The sequence below is a fragment of the Stigmatopora nigra genome, chromosome 2 (assembly GCF_051989575.1).
Source record: "Stigmatopora nigra isolate UIUO_SnigA chromosome 2, RoL_Snig_1.1, whole genome shotgun sequence".
NCBI classification, from domain to species: Eukaryota; Metazoa; Chordata; class Actinopteri; order Syngnathiformes; family Syngnathidae; genus Stigmatopora; species Stigmatopora nigra.
In genome coordinates this window covers 3,201,163-3,226,248 of record NC_135509.1, presented here as the reverse complement: position 1 = coordinate 3,226,248, position 25,086 = coordinate 3,201,163, and the positions used below count along the sequence as shown (strand labels likewise).

The following is a 25,086-nucleotide window of genomic DNA, read 5'->3' as shown; positions in this document are numbered from 1 at the left end:
ACAACTGAAACGTAAGCATTCCAGCTGCAAGATTAATAACAATTCCTTTATTCATTCTTGAGTTATAGTAACAGAAAATCTCCCAACACACATCAGTAGACTTCACCTACAGCCCCACGTCAACCATGACCAACACCCCCTTATTTAAATGCCTCTTTTGCACCCACGTGCTGGAAAGTGCGAACTGGGTGCACTGGTTGGTTATGTAAAAGCAGTTAGGGAAGCCATGTGACATCCCCAAGAGTACGTCTGTAATCACGCTTTAACGCTTCGCCGCGCAGTCCGGTGAACTTTGCTCCGACCCGTCCGCTTAAAAACCCAGGCGGGCCGGACCGCCGGCCACTGTCCGCCGCCATGACTTCATTTGATGATATCTTGGAAGAAGTGGGCAAGTTTGGCCGATGCCAGAAGCGAGTTTTCGCCCTTTTCTGTCTCGTGTCCATGCCCTGGGCTGGTGTCTACGTGGGCATCGTCTTCCAGGGTTTCACACCAGACCACTGGTGTAGGGATGGTGTGGCGGAGCAGTGGAGGCTGCAGTGCCACCGTAGCCCGTCTGACACCCGGCGCTTGACCGCGCTGTTGGTTAATGCATCGGGCGAGGTGCAGCGAAGCAGCTGTGAGCAGTATGATGTAGATTGGAACGCTACCCTTACCTGTGATACGCAAGAAGTCGACCTTAGCGGGATGCCCACCAAGCCTTGCTCCAACGGGTGGGAGTACGACTACGAAGGGAGGCGGTCATTTGTCACGGAGGTAATCAAGACACAGCCATGCCTTCCTTATTTTTGCCTTGATTTGTATGCTTGTAGCTCTTCTAATTCCATCTTAACAGTATTTCATTGTTTATACAGACTTGTTTTTGCGACTTTATTACTTTATATATTTATAGATGACTGTATTTATAAATCTCACTAACATTTATGTTAATCTACCCCCACACACACATAGAATAGCAATATCTGGGCCTTGTAAAACTTAACAACTGTAGGAATGGTTGTTGAACTTGTGTTTCTGATTGTACGCAGTTCGACCTGGTGTGCTCTGACGCCTGGCTGATGGACATGTTCCAGGCCATGCTCAACATCGGTTTTCTTCTGGGAAGCATTGCCATTGGTTACCTGGCCGACAGGTGAGTTATCATCACCCAAGTGTGGTTCTCCGGATCCTCTTGACAATTTTTTTCTGCATAGGTTTGGCAGGAAATTGAGCTTCGTCATGTCCAATGTGTTCAACGGCGTGGCAGGGATTTTGGTGGCACTGTCGCCCAACTATGTGTCCATGCTGATATTCCGCGTGCTCTTCGGGTTCGGCGTTAAAGGCGGCTGGATGGCGGGATACGTGCTGAGTGGGTAACTCTCAGTCTGAGAGCAAAACAAGACACAATGTGCCTCTTGTGAAGCTTGTTTTTTTATCACAATATCAATAATGACTTTTCCCCCAATTGACCAGAAATTTGTCATGTTGCCTTTCAGTCACGGAGATCGTGGGCGTAGAGTCGAGGCGCACGGTGGGCGTCATATACCAGATGTTCTTCAGCGTGGGCCTTCTGGTTCTCCCCTTGCTTGCCTACTTTATCACTGACTGGCGTTGGCTGCAGGTGGTCATCACCATGCCCTATTTTCTCTTCATCATCTACTACTGGTGAGATTGACTTTGTGAATGAACTAGTAACTGAAATCCAGAGTGAGATATTTATTCATTGTCAGGTTCATCCCCGAGTCTCCAAGATGGCTTCTATCCCAGAATAGGAAGCCTGAAGCAATGACCATTACTGAGGCCATGGCTAAGGAGAACAACAGGACCGTGCCTAAAAATCTGGAGGTCTGACCTCGGCAGATTTCCCCTGAAGTGAGATGTAAAATCATGGAATCTTGATCCACTTCTGCTTTGTCTGCCTCTTAGACACTAGCGGACGACAATGCCGATGAGTCCTCCTCCGCCTCCTTGATGGACCTTATCCGAACACCCAAAATGAGAAAGCACACCTTCATCCTCAGCTACAACTGGTCAGTTTCTATTGGTTAATGTCTTGAAATGTCTTGAAATGTCTTGAATGAAATGTCTTGAAATGTCTTGAAATGTCTTGAAATGTCTTGAAATGTCTTGAAATGTCTTGAAATGTCTTAAAATGTCTTGAAATGTCTTGAAGCTTTTGCCTTCCTTCTTCAGTCTCTTCAATATTTTATCATTATCACAAAGCCCAAGATTGTGTCTCTCGGTCTTGTGGCAGGTTCACCAGTGCGGTAGTATACCAGGGACTTATTATGCGTCTGGGCATCATGGGAGGAAACGTCTACATCGGTTTTCTGATCTCCGCCCTATTCGAATTCCCTGCCGCCTTCCTCATTCTCTTCACCATCGAGCGACTGGGCCGGCGTCTCCCCTTCGCTGCAGCCAATGTTGTGGCTGGAGCTGCCTGTTTTATCACTGCCATGCTCCATGACGGTGAGTGCCACCAACAGCCATTTTTTTTAAACAACATTTTTACTTTCTTTTTTGCGATTTTGCCAACATTCTGTTTGTCACCGGCAGGTTGGTTGAAAACGGCAGTCGCTTGCATAGGTCGACTGGGCATCACCATAACTTTTGAGATGGTCGTTTTTGTCAACACTGAACTCTACCCTACCTTTGTACGGTATGACCATCTTCATCGCATAATTGTCTTCATTAACCAGGCACTTTGTCCGGCTGCCTGGATAAAAAGCCTTTAGTCAAATCCTCGATCTGTGCTAAGGTTGTGAAGTCTTCTGTCCGTCAGAAACTTGGGTGTGTCCGTCTGTTCGACACTCTGTGACGTGGGTGGCATCTTGGCCCCCTTTCTGCTCTACCGACTCGCCGTTATCTGGTTGGAGCTGCCCCTCATCATCTTTGGTAAGGCCGAGGGCTACCCAGCATCCACGGAGACGCTAACCTCGGCAATGTATCTCACTTTGCAGGCTGCTTGGCATTCCTGGCCGGTGGTTTGGTCTTGATGCTTCCTGAAACCCGTGGCGTGCCGCTTCCCGACACAATCGATGATATTGAACACCCAAACAAGTGAGTCAACACATGAATGCTAATTCTTGGGCAAAATTATATGGTCTTTTTTCCTTTGGAATCTTCATAGTTTAAGCAGACGTAGTAATTCTAACTGTTTCTGTCGTCTTCAGGAAAAAGCAGGACGCAATGGAGACGCAACAACAGTTGTCCAGCAAGCTTCTCCCCAACAGCACCATTTCCACCAATCAAGAACCCGCAAGTGTCTGAGCAACTTCTTTAAATCCACATTATTTATTTTTGCTAGAAATTATATCTGTTCTCCACACAATTGTACGTCTCGTGTTTCGCACTAGTGCCCTAGCAGCAGCTACTGTGTTAACCAAGCTACTGAGTTTAATGTGCTACACACGCGTAGAAATTCTCTCTCTCGGGGAATAAACCAGAAAGACGGAAACCCTCGAAATATCCCCAGTGTTTATTACAGTTGCGATTAAATTTCCGCTCCCTTACTTCCCCGCCCACGTCAGTTGGCACTGATGGTTCGTTCTATCCAGGCCACGAACTTGGAGACTCGAGCGTAGACTCCAGGTTTCATGGCATTGGCACAACCTAAACCCCAAGACGTGACACCCTGCAGGATGAATTTGTTCTCGTTGTCTTTACACACTAAAGGACCACCACTGTCACCCTGCAAGTGTTGAGAGTTATGAGGAGATGTAACGTGAGAGTCAGATTTTTTTTCAAGGATATTTGGCGGCAAGGAGTCAGGATTACCTGGCAAGTGTCGGTTCCGCCGTCAATGTTTCCAGCACACATTTCGTGATTTTTTACTCTGCCGTTCAGGTATGACGGGCGATTGCAGATCTTGTTCTCGATGACCGGGAAGCCTGTCTCCTTAAGGAAGCCCTCGCCTCCCGTACCTGGTAACCATGGTAATAGCCAACATTTTAGATACAGCGGCAACCACAACTGTAAATCAAGCTGTACTCTAATGAAGTTGTATCGAAGAAATTGTTACTTCATGTCATTACCAACCTATGTAAATGAATATGTAGCAGTTGTATAGAAATGAAAGTCAAGTTCATCTATGGGGCACCCATAGAAATGAATGGTTGCTTCTGAACAAAATGTAAGACTTGTTGTGGCTTTTCTTACGTGGCTCCATGACACTGAACACAATGTAAGACTTCTTGTGGCTTTTCCTACATGGCTTCATGAGACTTTTTTGCTGGCTCTACTCTTGAATAGACATGTCTACACATGACATTGATTCCTCAAACAGATTTCTTTGGAACACCAAAAACTGCCCATGCTTGAAGTCATTAATTTTGCTTTGCAGCAAAGCCATTGACCTAAAATAGCTTCACTTAATTCCAGGTCTATAAGAATTACTAATCAGCAACACTTGATGGCCTTTACCACAAATGTATTTCTTCTTCCAACACACGGATACCTTGAGTTTCCCCCCAACCAGTGACGTAGCATTCAGTTCCGCTTGGAACCACGTAGTCCTTCTCCGGCAGACACGCTGGCAGGACTTTGTCATTAATGACTGCAGGCCTGAAACATGAAAACAAATATATATTTTTTCACTGGTTTAGAGACAACACTAAGGACTCGTCACCTTTCCAGTTTGAGGAGTGCAATGTCGGCTCCGAAGGGTTCCAGCACTAGCTTCTCCAAGGCCCTTTGCTGGGCAGACGACTCAAACAATCGCTCTCTATGCGTGCCTAGTACGACCATGTAGGCTGACGGTCGTTTGGATCTGTAATTTGTACAAGAAAAAGCCAACCAGTGTTTTTGAGTTGCCTCATCTGCTGGTGGACTGTTAATAAAAGTCTGACCTCTCCAAGCAGTGAGCAGCTGTTACCACCCATTGAGGGTGGATTAGAGTTCCCCCGCAGAAGTGCGTTCCTGTACTGGGAGGGGGGAAAAGTTCAGTTAAGTGGTGCATCTAAAAACATAAGGTTTCTTGGATAAAAATCCTTATATTTTTACTATCAAAAGCCTTTGTGTATCAAGACTCACTTTGTGCGAAGGCTAATCTGCCATGGCCATGAATGTGGTTTGGCAACACAGCCGCCCACGATTCGACCAAAGCAGCGCTTGGGTTTCGTGATGGGTGTGCCGCAAGTCATCCCCGCTGTGAAAGAATAGTATTGTTATTGTCCAAGAATAAAAAAACTCTGAGAGGAAGTTTTTGCATACCGCAGTCAGGGATCTGACAGTAATCCCATTTTGTGCTGCGGTCTGTTGTGTAGCACCAGGGTCCATTCGGGTCGGCGTCTGGATTCCTGCAGCTCTGCAAACAGGGCATAGAAAATAATTAGGACTTGTATAAAGTCTGGAATACACAGGTAACAAAATGCAATAGCCCTTGCTGTTACATAGGTGGCCTCAACCCACATTTTTATCCAGATTCTTGTCAGGATGAGTTTCTGGGGTGAAACTGGTGTGCTGGTGGGGCGTCTGAGCAGCCCACGCTTGGCATGTCACACCCGCGATGGTAATAGAGGTCGATCCACGGTAGGTGGAGCCATTCCCAACCTTGCATTCTATGGAAAATAAATGCAAAATTGATTAAGCAAAACGACACCCCTAAAAGTCAAAGGAGATTTTACCTTTCTCGGTTGGAGTCTGGGGTTGTGTAGTATCAGGTGTGGTGGGTTTGGGGGCTGGAGCACCATCAGAAGGACGCCGGGGACATTTGTCCAATTTGCAGTACTCCCAGCGGACGGTAGGGTCCATGGTGTAGCACCAGGGAGCTCGATCACTGTCAGGGTTCCTGCACAGGTTCCGCCTCAGGTCCCTGTTGGTCGACAGAGATGATCTCAACAGATAAGATTTGTGTTTGTATTAAGGTCAAAGGTGATATAGTAGTTGAGAAAACAAAGGTATCTCAGGCAAGATCTGGAAGTAGCTTCTTACGCTTCGGGGTACTGCCGTGGAGTTTTGGTGTGAGTGTGTGGACTCATGGAGGTCCAGACCTGGCATTTTTTACCACTGATGGTCTCAGAGGTCACCCCACGATAACTGGACCCATTGCCCTCATAGCAGTCGTCCTCCTCAGTGGGAATAACTGGTTCATCTGCAGAAAGACGCTAATGTGATATAACTTGACTGGGAGCACCTTACTTCTTGTTCTCCTGCAAGTCACCTGGTCCAGGTCCATCTCCGCAAGTGGGGATGCTACAGTATTCCCAGCGGGTGTCTGGATCGGTGGTGTAGCACCATGGCTTTCTCTCATTATCGGGGTTCCGGCAGTAGTTGTTGTCCAGACCCCTGTTGCGTGTATAGAAAACTAAACTTAACATGGTAAGCGTAATTTTCAGTTAAGCCGTGGTAACAGTTGTATTTTTACAGTTGTACAGGTCATGGTCACATGCAAATCTTGGAAAAAGATCTGTGCTTGATTGATTTGAAGTTTACTGGTAGCTTCTTGCTCTACTACTTGGACAACTGATTGTCAGATGTTGAGTCTGTCAGAGGAGTCCCATTGCCCTAATTACCCATCCTGCTATCGAGGTATTGTCCTCACTTGCAAGGGTAGTTTTCAGGCGAGCGGTTGTGCTTCTGAGGGGTTTGTTCCGACCACCTCTGACACGTTTTTCCCGACTCGGTCACAGCGATGCTTCCCCGGTAAGCGATGCCCTCGCCCGTGGTGCAGGTGGTCTCCGGAGCCAAGGTGGGAGTTTCTGAGGCTATCGAAAACACAAAAATGTTTTCTCCAAACAAGAGATATCTACAGTAATCTCTACTATGGCTTACTGCAACGAGGGATGGAACAAAACTCCCATCTTTTGTTGATGTTAGTCGTGAAACACCAAGGCTGAGGGTCTCCGTCTGGGTTCCTGCAGTAGTTCTCCTCCAGGTACTTGTCTGAGAGCCTGGAAATGGTACAGCAATGGCGTTGAATTTGGATACAATTTTTGAAATACCGTGTTGGAGACACTAGGAGCTCACGCGTCGGGGTCGTAGCCATGGTTGTGTGGTTTCTGTGAGTCCCAGCGCTGGCAGGCTACACCGCTCGAAGTGACAGAGGTCTTACCTCGGTAGTTCTCGCCATTGCATTGTATACAGTCTTCTGCTGGGACATGGTTTGGGAAGTCATTTTGGACATTCTGCACTTGTGCAAGACGTGAGTGGAACTGGCAAACCTGTGCAGCTTTGAATATTGCAGTGCTCCCAGCGGGTATCAGGGTCGGTGGTGTAACACCAAGGACCCCCCGCGTCTTCATCGGGGTTTCTGCAGAAGTTGGACAGCAGGTCTGCCTTGGGGTGGCTCTCTGGCGTCATGCTGGAGCCAGACAAAGAATTAGAAATTATAGTTGATGTAAATGACAGTCATTTTTGAATAGTAAAGCCCATAGCCCAAAAAAGGTCATCTTGCTACCTACTTGGGCCTGTGTGGGGATTTCTCACCCCACCGCTGACATGTCTTTCCAGACTTTGTTCTGGATTTTGTCCCTCTGTAGTCTTTTCCAACTCCATTCACACACTCCAGGAGGTAATCTGCAATGTCAACATTTTAATCAATTTAGGAGCTAAAATTGCAAATCGGATCACTATAACAATGTGGTTCTTACTAAAGTTACCCCTAAAATCCTAATGGAGAAAAATAAAAAAACACACTCGCCTTGTTTTTCATATAAAGCTGTACTCGCTCTGCGGAGCACCGTCTCCGTTTTGGAGTTTGCCCCTACTGTCCAACATTCCTGATCCTTGTCCACATACAAAAATGACCTGTAAACACATGGTCAAAAACATTGTAAGGGTTCATCACAATTACAATTGTCCAGAAACATTTTTAAGATATATGGCAAATGAATGTAAGGACTTTGCTGAACATTGACATAGCTGTATAGATGAGTACATATGATTGTAAAATAGCCCAACCTGCACATGAAAACAGTTTCGGCGTCACATTTGGCCGCACACTCTTCCACCGTGTTGGTGGAATACAAGCGCTTGTCGATGGAGAGTAACCAGGCACCCCCAGTTTTGGAATAGCCCGAAACTGCTTCGCTACCGCTCACTAGTGGCACACAAAAACACAACATTTAATAATTTAATGTTGTTGTTTCATAATCAGGAAAAAATATCTTCATTTTAAAGTATTAACTGATTGACTGCCATTATTGTGATGTTTTAATACAGTATGATCATTTGTTTGATTCTACATTTTAATTTAAGGACTTTTTTTTAATTTGGCAAATAAAATGTAATTTTCATCATATAAAAATGTCAAGTAAAATAAAAAAAATGTAAATATATTTAGAATACAGATAAAAAAACATGCAGAAACAGGCCTGAGAGGAATATATATACTACATAAGTTGAAACTTATGATTGAATAATCGTCAAATCACAAACATGTTTACCATGCAAATTAACTTCATCTTCTTTCTAAAAGATTTAATTTTCTATTTGTGGTTCTTACCGGCGATGCAGACGAGCGCTGCCAGCAGCAGGGCCGCTTTGGACGTCTCCATCAAGTACTTTTTGAGGTCCTGATGCCAGCCAAGCAGCGGCAAGATGCGCCCTGGCCTTCTTTTCTCATGGAATCGCCGTCCCTTAGGCCACCGCCGAGGTCAACTCGGACTCTGGTCAATCATTGGCTTCCAGGCAAGGACGCAAGCACACGCCATCGGGTCAAAAACCTCCCAACGGATCTTTACACTATGTGTATCTATAGGGCAAATATGTGCTTAGAATGCAAATGCCAATATATTAAAAAAAATGACCTTAACCAATGTTTTGGGGGGTTTCTCACTTTCAGAAAAGATCCTCGAGATAACATACAAGCTTGAAGAAAAATCCAAGATTTTAATTATACAGAAAAACAAGGTATGAGTGAGAACAAAGTATTTTTTTTTAATCATCTGTATCATGGTATTTTGGTTGTTGTTGTTTTTTGGTCATCTTGTTGATAGATAGTACATTGTAGGCCAATTTGTCTTACTGTAGATGTACTGATCTAAAGATCTAGAAGCCCATCGATTTTTCGGAGTTAATGTTCAGCGCCAAAGGGACCAATGCCCTCGTTCACAAACATTTGCCTTGTGGCTTCAGGCAATCTGCCAATCCAATCAGACCAACTCATGGCTTTTTTTTGGACTTAACTACTATTAAAGTGTGTAGAAAAAGTCTTCACAGCCCACAACTACAGTCACGATGGGATACATAAAATGTTTATGCATCCTCAGGCTCATTTAACAACTACCCTTTTTTTCCTCTCATAAAAACCTGGATTTTGTAGGGCATTTTTGATTTTGTGAAATTAACACAATTGTAAATTATTACAACATAATAGCTTCTATAACAATGCAAAAAACAAGACAAAAAAGGATTTAAACTATTATTATATTACAACGTTGGCTGTCTGAAACAATAAGAATTGATTCAATCATAATACTGCATTTACTACTTAAAATCATTTACTATATGAGGGTCAAATGAAAAGATGTTGACCCTAAGTGCAGGATGTCATACTCGTTATCACCACTAGAGGGCAACTAAAACCAAGACAACCCTACCTTTGTAATTTATTTCTTTTGTGTATGCGTAAATAAACATTAAAAAAGGTTCATTGCGACTTAAATACTGTTTTCAGAAAAATATTTATTATTTTTTCAATTGCTGGCAAGTTTAATTAGTCGTCAGCTGACACATACGCATGCATGTCACGTGACTGGCATTTCCGCGTTTCATATGAAAAACGTTGCCGGCAAACAAATACAACTTTTGTCTCTCCAAAATACATAAAACGTTGAAGAAACATTAAATACATCTCGTCTTATAGCTTCACATTGCTGCAAAATCGGTAAGATTCTCAAAATTACTTTTGATGAGTGTAGATATTCAGTATGTATAGATCACTCTTAAGCTGTAAATGTTTGTGGGCCTTGTAACACAAAGTTCTGTTAAGGGTGAGATCAAGAACATTCAAAATGCTAAAATAAACTTAAGTTTTTGAATTGATAATGCTCGGATGTGTCGCTTTCTGTTTAGATCCGTTGTAAAATGAAGACAAAATTTACTTGAAATGTTTAAAATGTGGTCAACAAGTAGTGAAATGGCAGGTGTTTTCAAATTTAATCAGACGTTTCAATTTACTAAATTAAACAGCAATAAACACTAAAATCTAATAATTTCAACAGGTTTAGTCCAAATCGTTTCATCTAAAGGGGAAGACAAAAATAAGGATTAACTGTGTATTTCACAAAATGATTAAATGTTAAAGGGAGTATTAATTAATGAAAAAAAACATTTTACCTATACAGGGATGCACTGGACAGGGCTTGTTTTGGCATCATGGCTCCTGGTGGTCACTGTCTCCCTGGACAACGGCCTGATGCGGACCCCTCCCATGGGCTGGTTGGCGTGGGAACGCTTCCGCTGCAATGTGGACTGCGAGCATGATCCCAAGAATTGCATCAGGCAAGTCCCACATTTGCAGTCCTTCATTTTTAGAGTTTCCTAACTCGACTCCTTCCCCATCCAGTGAGAAATTGTTCACCGACATGGCCGACAGACTGGCAGAGGACGGCTGGAGAGAACTGGGCTATGTGTACGTCAACATTGACGACTGCTGGTCGTCCATGCAGAGGGACCAACAAGGGCGGCTACAAGCTGATCCCAAAAGGTGTGCGCATATACAAACATGCACAGTTTAACTACTGTTAATCTTGTAGGTTAATAAATGTTTGACTTAAGGTGTTGCCAGTCATAAGACAATGAAACATGGGTCAAAAAGACTGAAGGAATTTGTATTATGTGTCTATAAATCATACTTGGAGTATGAAAACAAAAAAATAATGTAGGTTTTTCAAGGTTGACTCAGATAGTAGTTATTCACAATAAATATTAATCTCTAGAGTTAAGCACAAGTATGTCTGTAACATTTTTGGACTAAAAAAAATATTATGCTTTTTAGATTTAAATATATGGTTGAGCTTTTTATATGGGAAAGGGTAAACAGTCATATTTTTTTTATTCAAGGATATGCATTAAATATTTTATTTTAAACATTAAGATTAGATTATACAAAGTGATTCAAATTGCTGCACCATTTGCTAAAATCAAATCTGGATTAAAAAAATGATGTCCTTTTCAGATTCCCAGGAGGGATTCGCCGGCTATCCCGCTACATGCACGACCGAGGGCTAAAATTAGGCATTTATGGTGACATGGGCACACACACCTGTGGGGGCTATCCTGGCACGCCATTGGACAAGATCGAAGTGGATGCTCAAACCTTTGCAGAGTGGGAAGTGGACATCTTGAAGCTTGATGGTTGCTATTCCAATGCCACAGTGCAGGCGCAAGGTAAACAAAATGCGGAATCTGTGACTAAATTAGGATTGCTTACTCAATTGTGTTCCTCTCTCTGATAGGCTATCCCCGAATGTCCAAGGCCCTCAACGCCACAGGCCGTCCTATTGCCTACTCTTGCAGCTGGCCCGCTTACCAAGGTGGTTTGCCCCCTAAGGTATCAGAATCATTTTGCCTAACAACCTCCATCTTTGCACTCAGTTTAAGACACTTTACCATTTTTTTTAGGTGGATTACAGTCTATTGGCCAAAATCTGCAACCTTTGGCGTAACTATGACGACATCCAAGACTCTTGGACTAGTGTCTTAAACATTGTGGATTGGTTCTTCGATAACCAGGATGTGTTGATCGCTGCCGCTGGGCCGGGACGTTGGAATGACCCTGATATGGTTTGTACTAGTAACATATGCAGACTGGATAGAAATGCAAATGAGTTTGTGTTAAATAATTACTGTACATTTCTTATAGTTGATCATTGGCAACTTTGGCCTTAGCCTGGAGCAATCCCGCTCCCAAATGGCGCTTTGGTCCATCATGGCCGCCCCTCTCTACATGTCTAATGACTTGCGCACTATTGGTAGCAGTGCTCGAAGCATTCTGCAAAACAAAATGGCTATTAAAATCAACCAGGATCCTCTTGGTCTTCAAGGGAGACGCATCCTCAAGGTATGATGCTCATTTTTGTTTTTTTCCTTTTTAATCTCATTTGAATTGCAATTTCTTCCTATCAGGAGAAAAGCAACATCCAAGTATTTTGGCGGCCGCTGTGTAACGACACCAGCGCCTTGGTGTTTTTCAGTCGACGGGATGACATGCCGTACCGATACCAGACGTCCCTCAGCAAGTTAAACTACACCACGGGCAGCTATAAGGTTCGTATGGGTAGCAAGGATAGAAAAGCGTATCCACATAATGTATTTTATGGTGTCAATATTTCAGATTTATGACGTCTTCTCCGGGAAAACCATGATTCTCAAAGACTCGATTAGCTTCGTAGTGTCGGTCAACCCCTCCGGCGTAGTCATGTGGTACGTCTCGGCGCCCGCAAAAAGCAGAACCCTCGCGCGCAAGTTCTCGTCAAATGATCGACTCGAAGGATTTTTCCGGGGTTACTTTGCCAACGCCGTCCCGCAGGTCTTCCTCTGATCTTTTTGTTGCTTATCTTTGACTGAAAAGACATCAAAGTGCGCACTAACGAAGAGATTAGCAGAAATTCCGAAGACTGAAGTGAACTTGGAGTGAGGCTTTTTTTCTGTAATGCAACAAAATCTGAAAAAAATGGTGTAACAATCATTTGGAAGGAAAACTGCACTGGAATTTTTGATTATGAACTCTTGATCTGGCATCATTAAATTGATATCAATATATATATCTGTATTTATTTCTCCAAATGAGGCCTTTTAGGAGAAGAGTTAAAATCCAAGGTCTAAAAATCACTTGAATATCTGCGGGACAATATTTTGCGAGAATATTAATTTAAAAAATAAATAGATAAAAGACAACAAATGTTAAAATATGTTTATAAAAGTTAATTCAATATCAAGTAGTAGGAAAAAACATTTTAAAAAATTGTGAACAAAAAATAGGATAAAATACATTTGGTTTCGGGGGGGTTATATTTGGTGGTGTTTTTTTTTCTCCCAGCAAGTGATCCAAATTTCAATAGACATTTTGCATCCTCTTATTTTGAAACCAGCAGATGTCAGCGTTGCCCTTCAGACTTTAACATGAAGGTAAAGTGCCCCCCTTGCCAAAAAATGCACCTGCTGAAAAGCACAAGGTCTGTCAGCTGCTACCTTGGACTTACACTACCTCTATCACCTGCTTCCTTAATATCCGTCCTCTGGTCAACATTGGCTACCCACTTTGACCTTAACACTTTTATCTTCAGAAAATCTCCACTTTAATCGGAAGCCAGTGGCAGTAGCTCTGTCCACTCTTATTTATTTTACAGCCCTTCCATCTTTTTTAAATGACACTTTAATATTTCTAAATACTACATTCCTTTTTACTTTACTTTGTACTTTATACTTTTTACTTTAATGATGAGTGATGAGTATGTTAATACTTTAGTCCTTTTTTTCTCTATGTTTCATATGTACTGTTAACGGATGCACTTTTTTATATGTATCATATCTTGTGCTGACCCATCTTTCAAATTTTTAAAGTCAATGTGGCCCCCAGGCCCCAAAGTTTGCCCACCCCTGGGTTAATACCTTTTTTTTTTAAAGCAAAGTTGTTACTTCCCTCACAGCAGGTTATCTTGGTCATATCAGGTCATATACTGGCAACACCTGGCCCATAGTGACGTGGGAAAGCCGTGAAGACGGATTTCACCCAAAAGCAAAAGAATGGAGTCAGTCAAGTGTCTATTGGTAGATTGGGCACATGGTAGAACGGGGAGAGAAGAGAAGGCAAAAAAGGAGGGAGGTTTCTTTTTCAGAGCTGAAGAGCGAGCGTTCCTGCCGAAGCTCACGTAGGCCCCGCAGCTGCGGGGGCACGCCGTCGCCGCTCGTTGCGCCCCGCAAATCATGTGGTCTGATTTGATTAAGTAGCCCCCACCGCCGGGCTTTTCCGCCAATGGCGAACGGGCACCCCGAAAATCCGACCTAGATGAAACGATTGGCGCCCCAGACGGGCTTTGGCTCGCGATACGAGCATCGTCTCAAAGGAGGTCAAATAGGAGCTAACCTAGTTAAGCTGCGGTGGGCTTATTGGGGGTTGTAAGAGGTATAATGTGGGGATTTTGAAAATACTTTCAAAATTGGACTCAGGATCGTTTATATCGGAGGTGAATTTGAAATGGTAAAATTTGGACATTTTGGACAGTCTTTTCTTGTACTTGACTATGAATAATATAACAAAAAAATAGGACCAAGATAACTGCATACGAATGCACTATATTTCCCAAATTGATTAAAACATGCCATTTTCCAAACAGAATTTCATTCATATGAGTATCCTCATTTGAAAATCACAATAACATTAAATTACAAACACATTTTTACCTTTTAAAAAAAACTCCATATTTTACTCAACAAATAAGATTATTATTATTATATAGTATAATAATATAATAAAGTTTTCTATTTAGAGGCCCAATGAAAGGACTCATTCCATTTTTATATCCGTGACTGCACTAACTCATACTTACGTAAAACAAAAAGGCTTCATTTAACAATCCAGCACAGTCATTTAAAAAACACACACACACACACAAAAGTCCCTTTTTCTTTTTTATGAATGAATCCACATCTACTTTCAGCCGTTAGCGGCCGCTGTGGCCAAACGGATCGTCTACTTTCCGTCAAGGCGCTACGAACGAGGCGAACTGCACGTTGCCTGAGGCGTCGGGGTCGCGTGGCCTGCCGCCAGATTGTCGCTTGCCAATTGGCAGTCGGCGAGGGTCATAGTCGAGCGACTGTCTTTCTCTCTCTCTCTTCCGACTGACGCACTCACTCGCGCACCCTGTCATGAGCTCACTCTTTCACTTTTAACTCACTCACTGCCATTTTTTTTTCAATGCCCCTGAAACCAAAGTTCTCAGTGGAAACTTGTCTTGGGTGACATATTAACAATTTACAGTCCATATGTAATCCTGTGTGTGTGTGGCCATTGTTGCAACAACGTTTTTCCATGTCTGGGCACGCGAACAGAAAGACTTTGCGGACCGGAGCCCAGCGTGAGGTTAATGCAGCGGCGAAATTGGGCCTCCAACATATTCAATGCTTCTTGGGGGGCTTTCAGTTGGAGCAGGTGGGCTTTGTTGGCATTGAGGGTTTTTGTGGCATATGGTGAAGATTAAAGCACATTGAATTATTTGTCTATTTTGTTAGAAAATTTCAGCCTTATGTGCGCCTTATATTTGTAAAAATACAGTAATTTTGCTATTAAGAGTCTTAAAATCGACTAGAATAATTAAATAAACAAAATCAGCATACTTTTAAAGAAAATAATGACTGTTGCAAATTTAGATTTTAGTTTTGATGACTGGGAAAGTCTAAAAATGAAGATTTATAAGAACTAATGTGGTGTTTGAGGTTCATGTGAAATGATTGATTAACACTGTCAATAAAAATGACAATGTTGGTGTATAAATATATATTTTTGGGAGTATCAAATTCAATAAAGTGCACATTTGTGGGTCGAAATTGTGCTGACACTGTAATAAAAAAGGCCAGGCACATTTCAACAAGGTCGTGCGGTTCCACGGGCGCCTACCGCTTAATACTGCGACATTTCGGGTCAAAACGAAAAAACCAAAGCGCCGGCGAATTGGCAGAAAGGCCGTCATGTGACTGTAGCGGCCAATAAAAATAGAGAGACTTGATCGGTCAACAATGCCTCTCGCAAACTCTCATGTGGTCATGTGAAGATCCGCGTGCGGGATTTGTTGTGCTTTTTTTTGCGCCGTCAGCATTTGGGCGGCCTCATTTGGACGCAGCTGGATTTCCATGTGTTTCCGTCACTCCTCTGACAGGGCTGGACGGCCATTTATTTGCTGGCTCGTCCACCCTCGCTGGCATTAATGCCGCCTAAGTGGCATTGGAGCTTAGAAAAGTCAGCTGTGTAACGTGATATTATGTTTGAGGACCCAAAAAAAAAAGAAAAATCATCAGCTCAGGGGATGATGACTGAGTAAATGTGACTATGTACACTCAGTGGAACATTAGCTTATGATTTAGTTTCCTCCTTGACCAATTACATTTCAACACGTTTTGCCATGTCACTTTATCCTGCCAAAGTCAAATTTGTACTCATAAATCAGGGGTTGGGAACCTATGGCTCGGGAGCCACATGTGGCTCCTATGATGAGTGCATAGGGCTCTTACCAATAGGAATGTCATGTCAGGATTGTGTCATTGATTTCATTGATACACATTGAACTCATTGATAACAATGTTGGCAAAGGAATTTAGAGACTTTTTGTACTTTAAAAGTGATAAAATGACTGCAATTTTTTTGTATTTTGACTTTTAAATTGTGAGTATGGCTCATAAGGAATAACATTTGAAAATAGGAATTGTTTATGGCTCTCTCTTTCAAAAAGGTTTCTGAACACTGTCATAAATGATCTCATTTAAAGTCTAAGAGTGGAATAATTCTTTTGAATTGTACTATGTAGAATACTTCAATTTCTCTTTTTAATATATATATATATTTTTTCCCCATTTAGATTTGAACCAACCAATCATTTACCACCATTGATGACAATAGACATCAATTTGAAATGGATTGCCGTCCATCACAGTTCAAATGGATTGGACTTCCATCGCTGTCCATGGTAGACAAGGTAGGCCTTCTGGAAATATCCATGCAACACTTTGGAAAACAAGCACACACACATACACACAGATCAAAGAGGACATGCAGACCGACCTTCAGCCCAAGCTGCGTATATCTTGCTAGGCCGAGCTCGTCTAAACATTAACTCTGGGGACTTGGCACAGTTTAGTCTAATGGAGCTGAACTGTGTGTGTGTGTTTGAGTAAAAAAAAGGGGATGCTGCGGATGGAAATGTATCACAACTTCTGTTGGATTCACACACGGATAGGTCAATAGGTCGTTGATATCAATTTTCCACAACTAGTTTTGTTTTTTTTGGCCATTTAGAAGAAAAAAATTGTGGAATAAAATCATATTATGAGCATAGTTCGGCTCCAAACATGATTTCAAACAGAATTTTCCATATCTATACAGTTATATTACATACATACATTATATACATATGTGTATATATATGTATATATATATATATATATATATATATATATATATATATACATATATATATATATACATATATATATATATATATATATATATATATATATATATATATATATATATATATATATATATATATATATATATATATATATATATATATATATATATATATATATATATACATATATATATATATATACATATATATATACACATATTTACACATATATATACACACATATATACACATATATATATATACACACATATTACACACACATACATATATATATAATGTATGTATGTAATGTAACTATATAGATAAATTCCATATATAAAGCACACTGGATTATAAGGCGCCCTGTCAATTTTCTAGAAAACTTAAGACTTTTTATTGCGCCTTATAGTCGTGAAAATACAGTAGTCCTAACTAGTGAGGACAAAGAACCCCGGTCGATATCAAATAAAATGCCGAAGCAGCTTTTTCCATTGCCCTCAGAAGCTTGTTGCACTAATACCCCAGCATGATGGCACATGGCTCATAAAGTCCATTTGTGTCCAATGCCACCTGCATACACCACAGGACCCCCCCTTTTTTTTACCCCCAGCAGTCAAGAGTCTTGGAGCCGACGCGTGATCAGCTGCTACTTCATTCCAGGCCGAGCACAGTTTGGGCTTTGTGTGTGGCAAAGGCATAGCGCTGACGCGAAGGTGACGCCGTACTCTGACAGCAGTGGCGGGCGGGCGGGCGGGTGGGCGCGTGACCGGGTCCACGTAGCCCATTTGTTTTCATCCAGGGATAATGGCTTTTGCTTTCTCCCGATAACTCAAAGTGCATGGGATGATTTCCTATCAAAGATGTTATAATCTGACACTCGTGCACGTCCTATTGGGTCACGTTAGAGCGACGTTGAGGGTTTTTTGTCAATGAGATTTCATTCTCGGGAAGGTCGTTTAAATGTGGAGACCACTGGAGGGCGCTGAGATGTTATAACTAGATAAAATTATTAAGAAGTAGGGTTGTTACGAATCGTCGATTTTCAAATTAATTTCGGAAATTGACTTAAAAATAGTGTAAATCCATTCATCCATTTCATGGGATAGTGAATATTTTTGGTCCTTTTTTTATGAGGGGAAAAACTAAAATTGTTAATATTCTTAAATAAATTTAATGGCAATTTAGTGTAATAAAATTTAAACCTTTTCATTATGCAGTTGTATATGGCCATCAACCAATGAGTGACCTATGAGGGTTTAAATTATAAAAAAATAACATTTTTCCTTTGTAAAAGCGTACATTTTGTACAAAAATTAAACAAAATATTTTCTTTGTACTTATTTGTATTCATTTTAAAAAAGAAAGAGGGGTGAGGCATATGAAAGTGTGTAACAGAGTAACCTTAGGATGTCTTATCTTTAACTAATGGAACACCCTATGATTCTCAACGCTCCCTTTTTTACGAAATGGTTCATTGTAATCCGTCCCTTTGAGCGCTTTGAGGTGAACGTCGTAAAAAGCGCCGATTGTTCATCCCAGAGTAGGCCGCAGGACAAAAATGCCGATCTGTCACTTGTGGAAATTGCAGACATTCCAAGCAATTGAAAATAGAACTGAATATTGTGCATGTACATTTGGACTCTTAAGTATAATTTCTTCAAGTGAGCTATAAAAATGTGATGATAATTGACTAAAGAACAAGTCAAGATCTTTTTTTTTTTTGCTATGTCACTTGGCCCTAATTACACAGGCATAAACGTGCCTTCGGGGCTTGGTGGAAAATTGACTGCGTAACATTACGGGACTTTCTGTTCGCCAGGTTCAAATATTTACTCGGTCATTACAGCCACCTGTCTCTCTCTAAAACACACACATGCACTTTCTTGCCTTGCAACCATGGTAACCGACATCAAATGACACCGGAACACAAGCGACGCTCCATTCCTCAAACATATGTTGTCATCTTGCATCATCCCACTGTAGCTGACGCAAGATTTCAACGCTAACCGCTGTTACATCACTCTGCCATGTTTATTTCCAGGTCGAATACCGAGAAGCCCCGGATCGACCCCCCCCACCCCCTGGGCCAATGGCGAGGGTCGACGCAGTAGCAGCAAAAGACGCGGCAGCACCACGATGACGATGCGCCCCGCTAAACTTTACGGCCCCAAACCAACTGGTGGGTATTTTTGACGACACAGCAGAATGTAAATAAACACATACCATTTAGTCACGAGTCCAAGGCCAGCCGACCTTCCCTGGCAACAGTGCTACACCCCTTTTGCCAGGCTAAGTCACAATTACAGACAAACCGCAATGTATAAGGGTTAGCTACCTCTGAGTTATTATATTTCAATACTATTGATGCTTATCTATTTCATTGGAAAAGACAGAAAAAATCTATCATGTAAATCTCAGCAATTGACTTAGGGTAGTCGAAAAAAATCTAATTCATTGTATTTTAAGCATTAAACTATAAAAGGCTAAGTCGCATAGAAAAATATCTTTATTAAGTGCTTTTTTGGCGCTCTGAAAAATAGTTTGGACTTAAATACTCACACATGAAGGTCATTTATACTCAGTTTGAAGTCTCAACATGAAATATTTGTATTCTTTAAGCGTGTAATATACTTTCATGATATATACTTGTCATAGTGTCATGAAAAATGAATCCTAGTCATTTCTCCAGATAGCCCAAGGAGACGGTTGAGGGCATCTTAGATGTGGAGGAGTTGAATTATTGACTATGATGGAAGGCTTAACATGGTTTATTTAGTATGAAGAAATATGAGCAAAGTCAAACAATGACAGAAGTGGATGTTCTCAAGTAGTACAAGTAAAACACACCAATTGTCTAAATAAACGAACACCCTCAATTAGTTTTTCAAATGAAAAACATGCCTTCCATTGGCTGTGGTCAAATTTTACACGAATGCTAATCCTAGGCATGTTTTTTCTGTTTATTTGGGGCTTTTCTCTATTTATTTAAATCATTCTTTTCCATGATGGAGCTATTATGTTCACAGTTAGAAAAAGGGAAAAAATAGGCTTCGACTTTTTGGGGGGAAAAGTGATGACAAGTATTAGGATTTATGCAGAATTATTTTTCTCGAAAAACCAAAACCACCCAACTAGTGTTAATATCTATTTCTACTTTTAGATCTTTATTGTGTTATTGGCTTTTCCATTGTTTAGAATGTCAGTCAAGCTGATGAATGTTACCAAAACATTTTTTTTAAAAAGAACTAACAGCTGCAGTCAATCATAACCACGAAAAAGATGGTAATAATGCTTGGCCTTGTCACGTCAATCGACTCTTTAGAATAATCAGCGCTAAGATTTGGGGAAGGTTTCGTGTTTATTGTGCTTTTAGGTGTAATTTTGATCTTCGGTGGATTAAAGTAAATCATGGATAATTTTGAACATTGTTCAAATGTTCTCATGCGATGATTTTTTCCCCTATAACAGGAAATAATGTAAAAATATGTGGATTTAGGATAGATCCTTGTGGAACGCCGTTTTTTTAGCTAGTTTGGTTCAGGCGCAATACAGATTTAAAGTTGGAATTTTAATTAAATACAAATGCGGGAAATGCTGGCTTTCTTAAGCTAAATTAGGCACTTGATTCGCAGTCTTGTAAATGACGAGCGTCGTAAATCGTCTCGCCAGTAAAACCAGGACCCCCTGTAAATGGGACAATGTTCGACAACACGCTCCTTGCATGTGCTGGCTTGCACAGTTAGAAGAGGTCATTATCACTTCTAGGAAACTCGGGCTCTGCCATTTTCTTCTGAAACCGGATCGGCGACATTGACATTTTCTCTGGCTAGAAGCGTTTATTGCTGGGGGAAGATGCGGGAGAACCACCCAGGAATATGCTTGCTAATGCTTAGACTGTCTTGTACTGAGTGAAAATATGAAAAGATAAGCCCACTGGCAATTTTCTGGTCCAATTTTGTCATAGCGATTGATACCAAGATGAGAACACATCTTAAAACTGATCAAAGTCATCTACAAGTCTGAAATTCTATTCCATCTTGCAAGAACCCCCTCCGACCTGACACAAAGATCACCATCAGGGCAGTGGGGGGTCACTCTCAGGGGAGGTTGTCGGCCAAATGACCCCAGAGAGCCTCTTGTTTGTAGTGGCCCGCGTCCGTTAAGCTGCCAATTGGGTTCACATGCCATTCCGCAGAACCTTGAGGGTCTTGAAGGGATCTGGTGACAGCCGCACTTGGTTTGCGGATAGTCCGGGCTAAAAGGGGATCTCCAGGCCTCGTGGGAGGTTTGCCGGCTGGCGTGGGGGCTACTGGAAGTGTCAATGAGGTTGCGTCCCAAGAGACCTTCTCTGGTCTTCGCTCTTTAATCAATCGGGGTGTGGAAAGAGTCAAGTGAAGCTTAGAAGCGACAAGTGTTATACAATCCACGTCAGGAAAGATATTCCATTTGGTTTCGCTATGAACTGTATTGGGTACAAAGTCCTAGTTTAGTTTAAGGTACATTTGTAGACATATGTTCTAGATTCCCTGCCAAGAAGCAAGAGGAGGTAACACTTTGGAAAGCGAACATCGCACATGCCAATTACTCCCGCAGTTTTTCCTTGAATACGACGAATGTTTGATTTAGTCTTGGAAACGTGTATGCATAGAGCCAATGTCTGTTATCTATTCGTCCTTGAGCTTCAGCTTGCCAGACAAACCAAAAAAGCTAGCAAACGGGAGGGAGGAGGAGTCAATGCTTTTAGCCTTATGGAAACCTGGGTTCACTCTTGTATGAGTAGAAAAAAAATCTTTCCTCCATTTCCTTTTCGGATTTATCTGCGGCTATCAATCCATATAGTACGTGAAAATCCGCCAATACGCTACTGTAAGAAGATTAAATGTAATCCCCTTAAGGCATTTAAGATTATCACCCTAATATATAGGCAATATACTATGTGATCACAACATGACATTAATGCGATAGGGTCACCCATGATGGAGATTTTAAAGGAACTGAAAACACACAAAAAAGATCAGTTTTTACCGGTAAAAAAGATGAAACTGGCAACAAATCATCATGGTATACTTTTTCTTTCACATGTATAGTTTCGATACATAAGCCAAGGGAAGGTAATCACATGTAAATGATTTAAGTGTTCACCAATAGGCCGATTTTAGTGAGAACACGCCGGGAATGTCTTAATCTTACTTTATCGCATCCCCCGCAACCTCGCCTCTAATCTGGTAGAAACGTCTGCAACTCTCAGTCCAGACGTCTCTCGCCCGCTATCCGCTCCGTGATGGAGGGTATTACGTATATCTTTTTAAACAAAAAGACAGATGGCACACTTGACTTCAACCTCATGTCTTTTTTAAAGATCATACAGAGCTATCAAAGGTCAACTTTTTTTGTTCTTGCAGGTGCTGATTAGCAAATAATGATTAAGTCATTTTTGGGAAATGTATTTCTTATTTTATTGTATACAATCTGGATGTTTTTAATTTTTTTTGAATGATTTTATTACAGATTTTTTTTGTTAGTGTCAATGATAGCAAAATTCTATAATGACCATAAAAGAAAGCATTGAATTAATTTCATATGTTAGCTTATCTGTTGCCAGTTTTTAAAAAATTCCACATTATTAGCTTTTTATATGCAGTTTAATAATACTACATGCTAATTCAGTAATACTCCATTCACAAGGCAACAACTTGGTTAGTATTTTTCAATGGATAATAGCAAAATATGCTTAAGATATACTTTATTCCTTGGCTTTAACTACATTGGCACTTAAACACATTGTTTAATACAATTAATGTTATATTTCATATTACAGTTGAACCAAGTTAAATCGCAGTTAGCTAATATGGCAATATTATTCATGTCAGCCATTCTGTTATTGAATATTTGTTATTACCATTTGCTGTCCTTTTTGCTTAAAAACATTATTTATATTCCTCTAATCAACATGTTGTTTATGATATAACATATCATTTTTGTATCAATGTTTTTCAGGTCAAACTTTGGGAAAGATGGTGACATTTTGGCAGCCACAAGGAAAAATATGAAAATAAAAAAAGTCAATGAAGCACGTCTCCTTCAACAGGTTAGTGTCTACTTTTTCCTCTAAATACACACACTAATACTATTTTCTTTAGTAATAAATACACTAATATGTAAGAAATGATTTTAAAGTACTTCCCCAATGTTTTTTTTATCAATTCCCGGAACCTGAAAGTCTGATGATATTATTTTAAAGTCACTAAAGAAAGTAAGTAAAAAGGTCAATGGAAAATTGTGTATTATTTTCAATGAAATGTTGGTCAAAGTTAATTGTGTTCATTCAGGGGGGAAAACAAAATAGATTCTGGTGACTTCTAGGAATCTAATCGCGAGATAGTCAGGAAGACAAAATCACCTTTGACTTAATAATAAGTACACAATTCTTCTTACATGGCCGTAACTGTACAAAACACACAGTTAAATTATTCAAAATAAATCTTTCTCTCCTTTAAAAAGATACATATTATGCAAGGCATCATTGTAATTCGTCAATAAAGCAGCTTGGGAAGTGGTTTTAAATGTTTAGTGTCATATAGAACCAGGTGGTGTATTTAAAAAGCACCATTGTGTATGTTAAGCTTACTCGTATTTGTAGTTGCATATTGTATTGCGTAGGGAATCCCCAAATGGGCTAATGGGAAAAATGTATTCCAAATTTGCAATCAAAAGACTGGTTATAACAACTTCCAATAAAAAAAAAGAACATTGTTTAACGAAGGAACGAGTAGTGATCATAATGAAGAATAAAAAAAAAGCCCACAGTGTTTAACGAGGGTACGAGCAGTGATCACGATGTTAAAACTTCAAACAGTCATTAAACTCATTTGAGTACAAAGTGATTTGTGGCGGATTAGGAATTTCAAATTGCGGCCAAATCTGTTTCCCCAAGCTCTTGTGATTTTCTTTTTTTTTTTTTTTTTAACAAGGCCGAGCTTGTGGCAAATAAACGGAGACGACAGCTACCATTTGGGATTTGATTAACGGTCCAATTCCTGAAGACTTGAAAGAGCATTCAGACATTGAATTTTTGGTGAATGGTTCATTTATACAGGGTCCACCATTACCCCACCCTCCCTTTTTCTCCATTTTGGATGCCGGCAAGCACTAAGTCAGCTGTGCAGTGTCATCACATCGCAAATAAGAGCCCAGTTAAATGCTGATCCAATTTGAGACATTATTTCTCAACAAAAGCATTCACAGTAATCAAAAATGTCAACTTTCGCCCATTTATGGAAGCTTACATAATATACCATGATGGAACAAGATGTTTTGTAGTAACAAAAAATGGATGAATATGAATAATGACTTATTTTTGTCACTTTTGTATTATAGGAAAAATCAATTATTGATGACATCATGGATGGATGGAATTTCCAAACTGTGGAAATGAACAGATTTAAACAAAAATGAAATAAAGACGAATCTAAAATGTACTCTACTTCTCACCTACTCAACTGTGACCTGGAAAAGAAGAAAAGGTAGGACATTTTTATTTTTGCTACTACTGAATTTAGTTCTAAAAAGTGGATTGTCAAAGAGTAGCATTGGAGTATTCAACTAACAAGTAAGTACATGTACAAAAAATATTGAATCCCATTTCCACAAAGTACTTTTTGACTGTTTTACCCATATTTAATAGTTAGTGTAGTTACCCAATACCTGAACTAGAACATCCCAAGTACTAGGTGCCCTATAACATAATTTATATTAGGTCCAACCTAAGATACATGTTAAATCGTTCAATAGACAAGCTTATTTTTACTTTTACCTCAGGCATAATTGCGAATATATTATATTTAAATAAGATCATAGTCTCAAATTTGTCCTTAGGGAGACAATTACAGCATTTTTTTCCGGTGCCCGTTGAACGTCAATTCATTGTAGTACTATTTCATTCTATTTTGTAGTAATATTAGTATTTTTGGAATGGTAGTTGAACTGAAATAGTTGCAAAACGAATATCTGTAGTCCGTAGATTTGAGTAATTGTTCCACTTTTT

The 25,086-nt window shown here is 40.6% G+C and overlaps 3 protein-coding genes and 1 long non-coding RNA gene across 6 annotated transcripts in view; 3 read left to right on the top strand and 1 right to left on the bottom strand.

The window, feature by feature from the left end:
• The first annotated feature begins 320 nt into the window (after positions 1-320).
• slc22a2 (solute carrier family 22 member 2) lies at positions 321-3,442 on the top strand. Its single transcript, XM_077734574.1, has 11 exons — positions 321-753; positions 1,026-1,129; positions 1,191-1,345; positions 1,473-1,641; positions 1,707-1,821; positions 1,903-2,006; positions 2,231-2,445; positions 2,533-2,635; positions 2,759-2,871; positions 2,937-3,036; positions 3,150-3,442. The coding sequence occupies exons 1-11, from the start codon at positions 355-357 to the stop codon at positions 3,244-3,246; spliced, it is 1,674 nt and encodes a 557-aa protein (XP_077590700.1). The 5' UTR covers positions 321-354; the 3' UTR covers positions 3,247-3,442.
• On the bottom strand, positions 3,439-8,571 carry plg (plasminogen). Of its 2 annotated transcripts, none has more exons than XM_077734555.1 (19): positions 8,420-8,571; positions 7,876-8,014; positions 7,616-7,722; positions 7,377-7,491; positions 7,137-7,276; positions 6,943-7,066; positions 6,748-6,866; positions 6,518-6,680; positions 6,137-6,261; positions 5,908-6,067; positions 5,601-5,788; positions 5,386-5,534; positions 5,188-5,281; positions 5,008-5,122; positions 4,824-4,898; positions 4,604-4,744; positions 4,433-4,539; positions 3,754-3,899; positions 3,439-3,667 (listed from the first exon to the last, which is right to left on the bottom strand). In XM_077734555.1, exons 1-19 carry the CDS (start codon positions 8,469-8,471, stop codon positions 3,503-3,505), a joined length of 2,424 nt encoding a protein of 807 aa, XP_077590681.1. In that variant the 5' UTR covers positions 8,472-8,571; the 3' UTR covers positions 3,439-3,502. The 2 variants fall into 2 exon arrangements, with proteins under 2 accessions (XP_077590681.1, XP_077590689.1); XM_077734563.1 differs by having other exon boundaries at positions 6,943-7,063.
• Positions 8,572-9,635: 1,064 nt separating this feature from the next.
• naga (N-acetylgalactosaminidase, alpha) lies at positions 9,636-12,926 on the top strand. The gene is made up of 9 exons (XM_077710213.1): positions 9,636-9,802; positions 10,263-10,419; positions 10,484-10,624; positions 11,096-11,307; positions 11,376-11,470; positions 11,542-11,703; positions 11,783-11,980; positions 12,046-12,186; positions 12,254-12,926. Exons 2-9 carry the CDS (start codon positions 10,265-10,267, stop codon positions 12,458-12,460), a joined length of 1,311 nt encoding a protein of 436 aa, XP_077566339.1. The 5' UTR covers positions 9,636-9,802; positions 10,263-10,264; the 3' UTR covers positions 12,461-12,926.
• A 10,112-nt stretch (positions 12,927-23,038) lies between these two features.
• The window catches only part of LOC144186957 (uncharacterized), a 42,216-nt gene continuing 40,168 nt past the window's right edge, over positions 23,039-25,086 (top strand). For both annotated transcript variants that reach the window (XR_013324830.1, XR_013324831.1), the window contains exons 1-2: positions 23,039-23,130; positions 24,420-24,565. This is a non-coding gene — a long non-coding RNA (uncharacterized LOC144186957). The remainder of the gene's footprint in view (positions 23,131-24,419; positions 24,566-25,086) is intronic.

Excerpts from the sequence above, each read along its gene's own strand:
- slc22a2 (XM_077734574.1), top strand. The coding sequence starts at position 355 with ATGACTTCATTTGATGATATCTTGGAAGAAGTGGGCAAGTTTGGCCGA. Across the intron at positions 2,872-2,936 it reads GCTGCCCCTCATCATCTTTG|GCTGCTTGGCATTCCTGGCC; the intron begins GTAAGGCCGAGG and ends CTCACTTTGCAG. Across the intron at positions 3,037-3,149 it reads GATATTGAACACCCAAACAA|GAAAAAGCAGGACGCAATGG; the intron begins GTGAGTCAACAC and ends TGTCGTCTTCAG.
- plg (XM_077734555.1), bottom strand. The coding sequence starts at position 8,471 with ATGGAGACGTCCAAAGCGGCCCTGCTGCTGGCAGCGCTCGTCTGCATC. Across the intron at positions 7,723-7,875 it reads GAAACTGTTTTCATGTGCAG|GTCATTTTTGTATGTGGACA; the intron begins GTTGGGCTATTT and ends ATGTGTTTACAG. Across the intron at positions 5,789-5,907 it reads CCACGGCAGTACCCCGAAGC|GGACCTGAGGCGGAACCTGT; the intron begins GTAAGAAGCTAC and ends GTCGACCAACAG.
- naga (XM_077710213.1), top strand. The coding sequence starts at position 10,265 with ATGCACTGGACAGGGCTTGTTTTGGCATCATGGCTCCTGGTGGTCACT. Across the intron at positions 10,420-10,483 it reads GATCCCAAGAATTGCATCAG|TGAGAAATTGTTCACCGACA; the intron begins GCAAGTCCCACA and ends TTCCCCATCCAG. Across the intron at positions 11,308-11,375 it reads TGCCACAGTGCAGGCGCAAG|GCTATCCCCGAATGTCCAAG; the intron begins GTAAACAAAATG and ends TCTCTCTGATAG.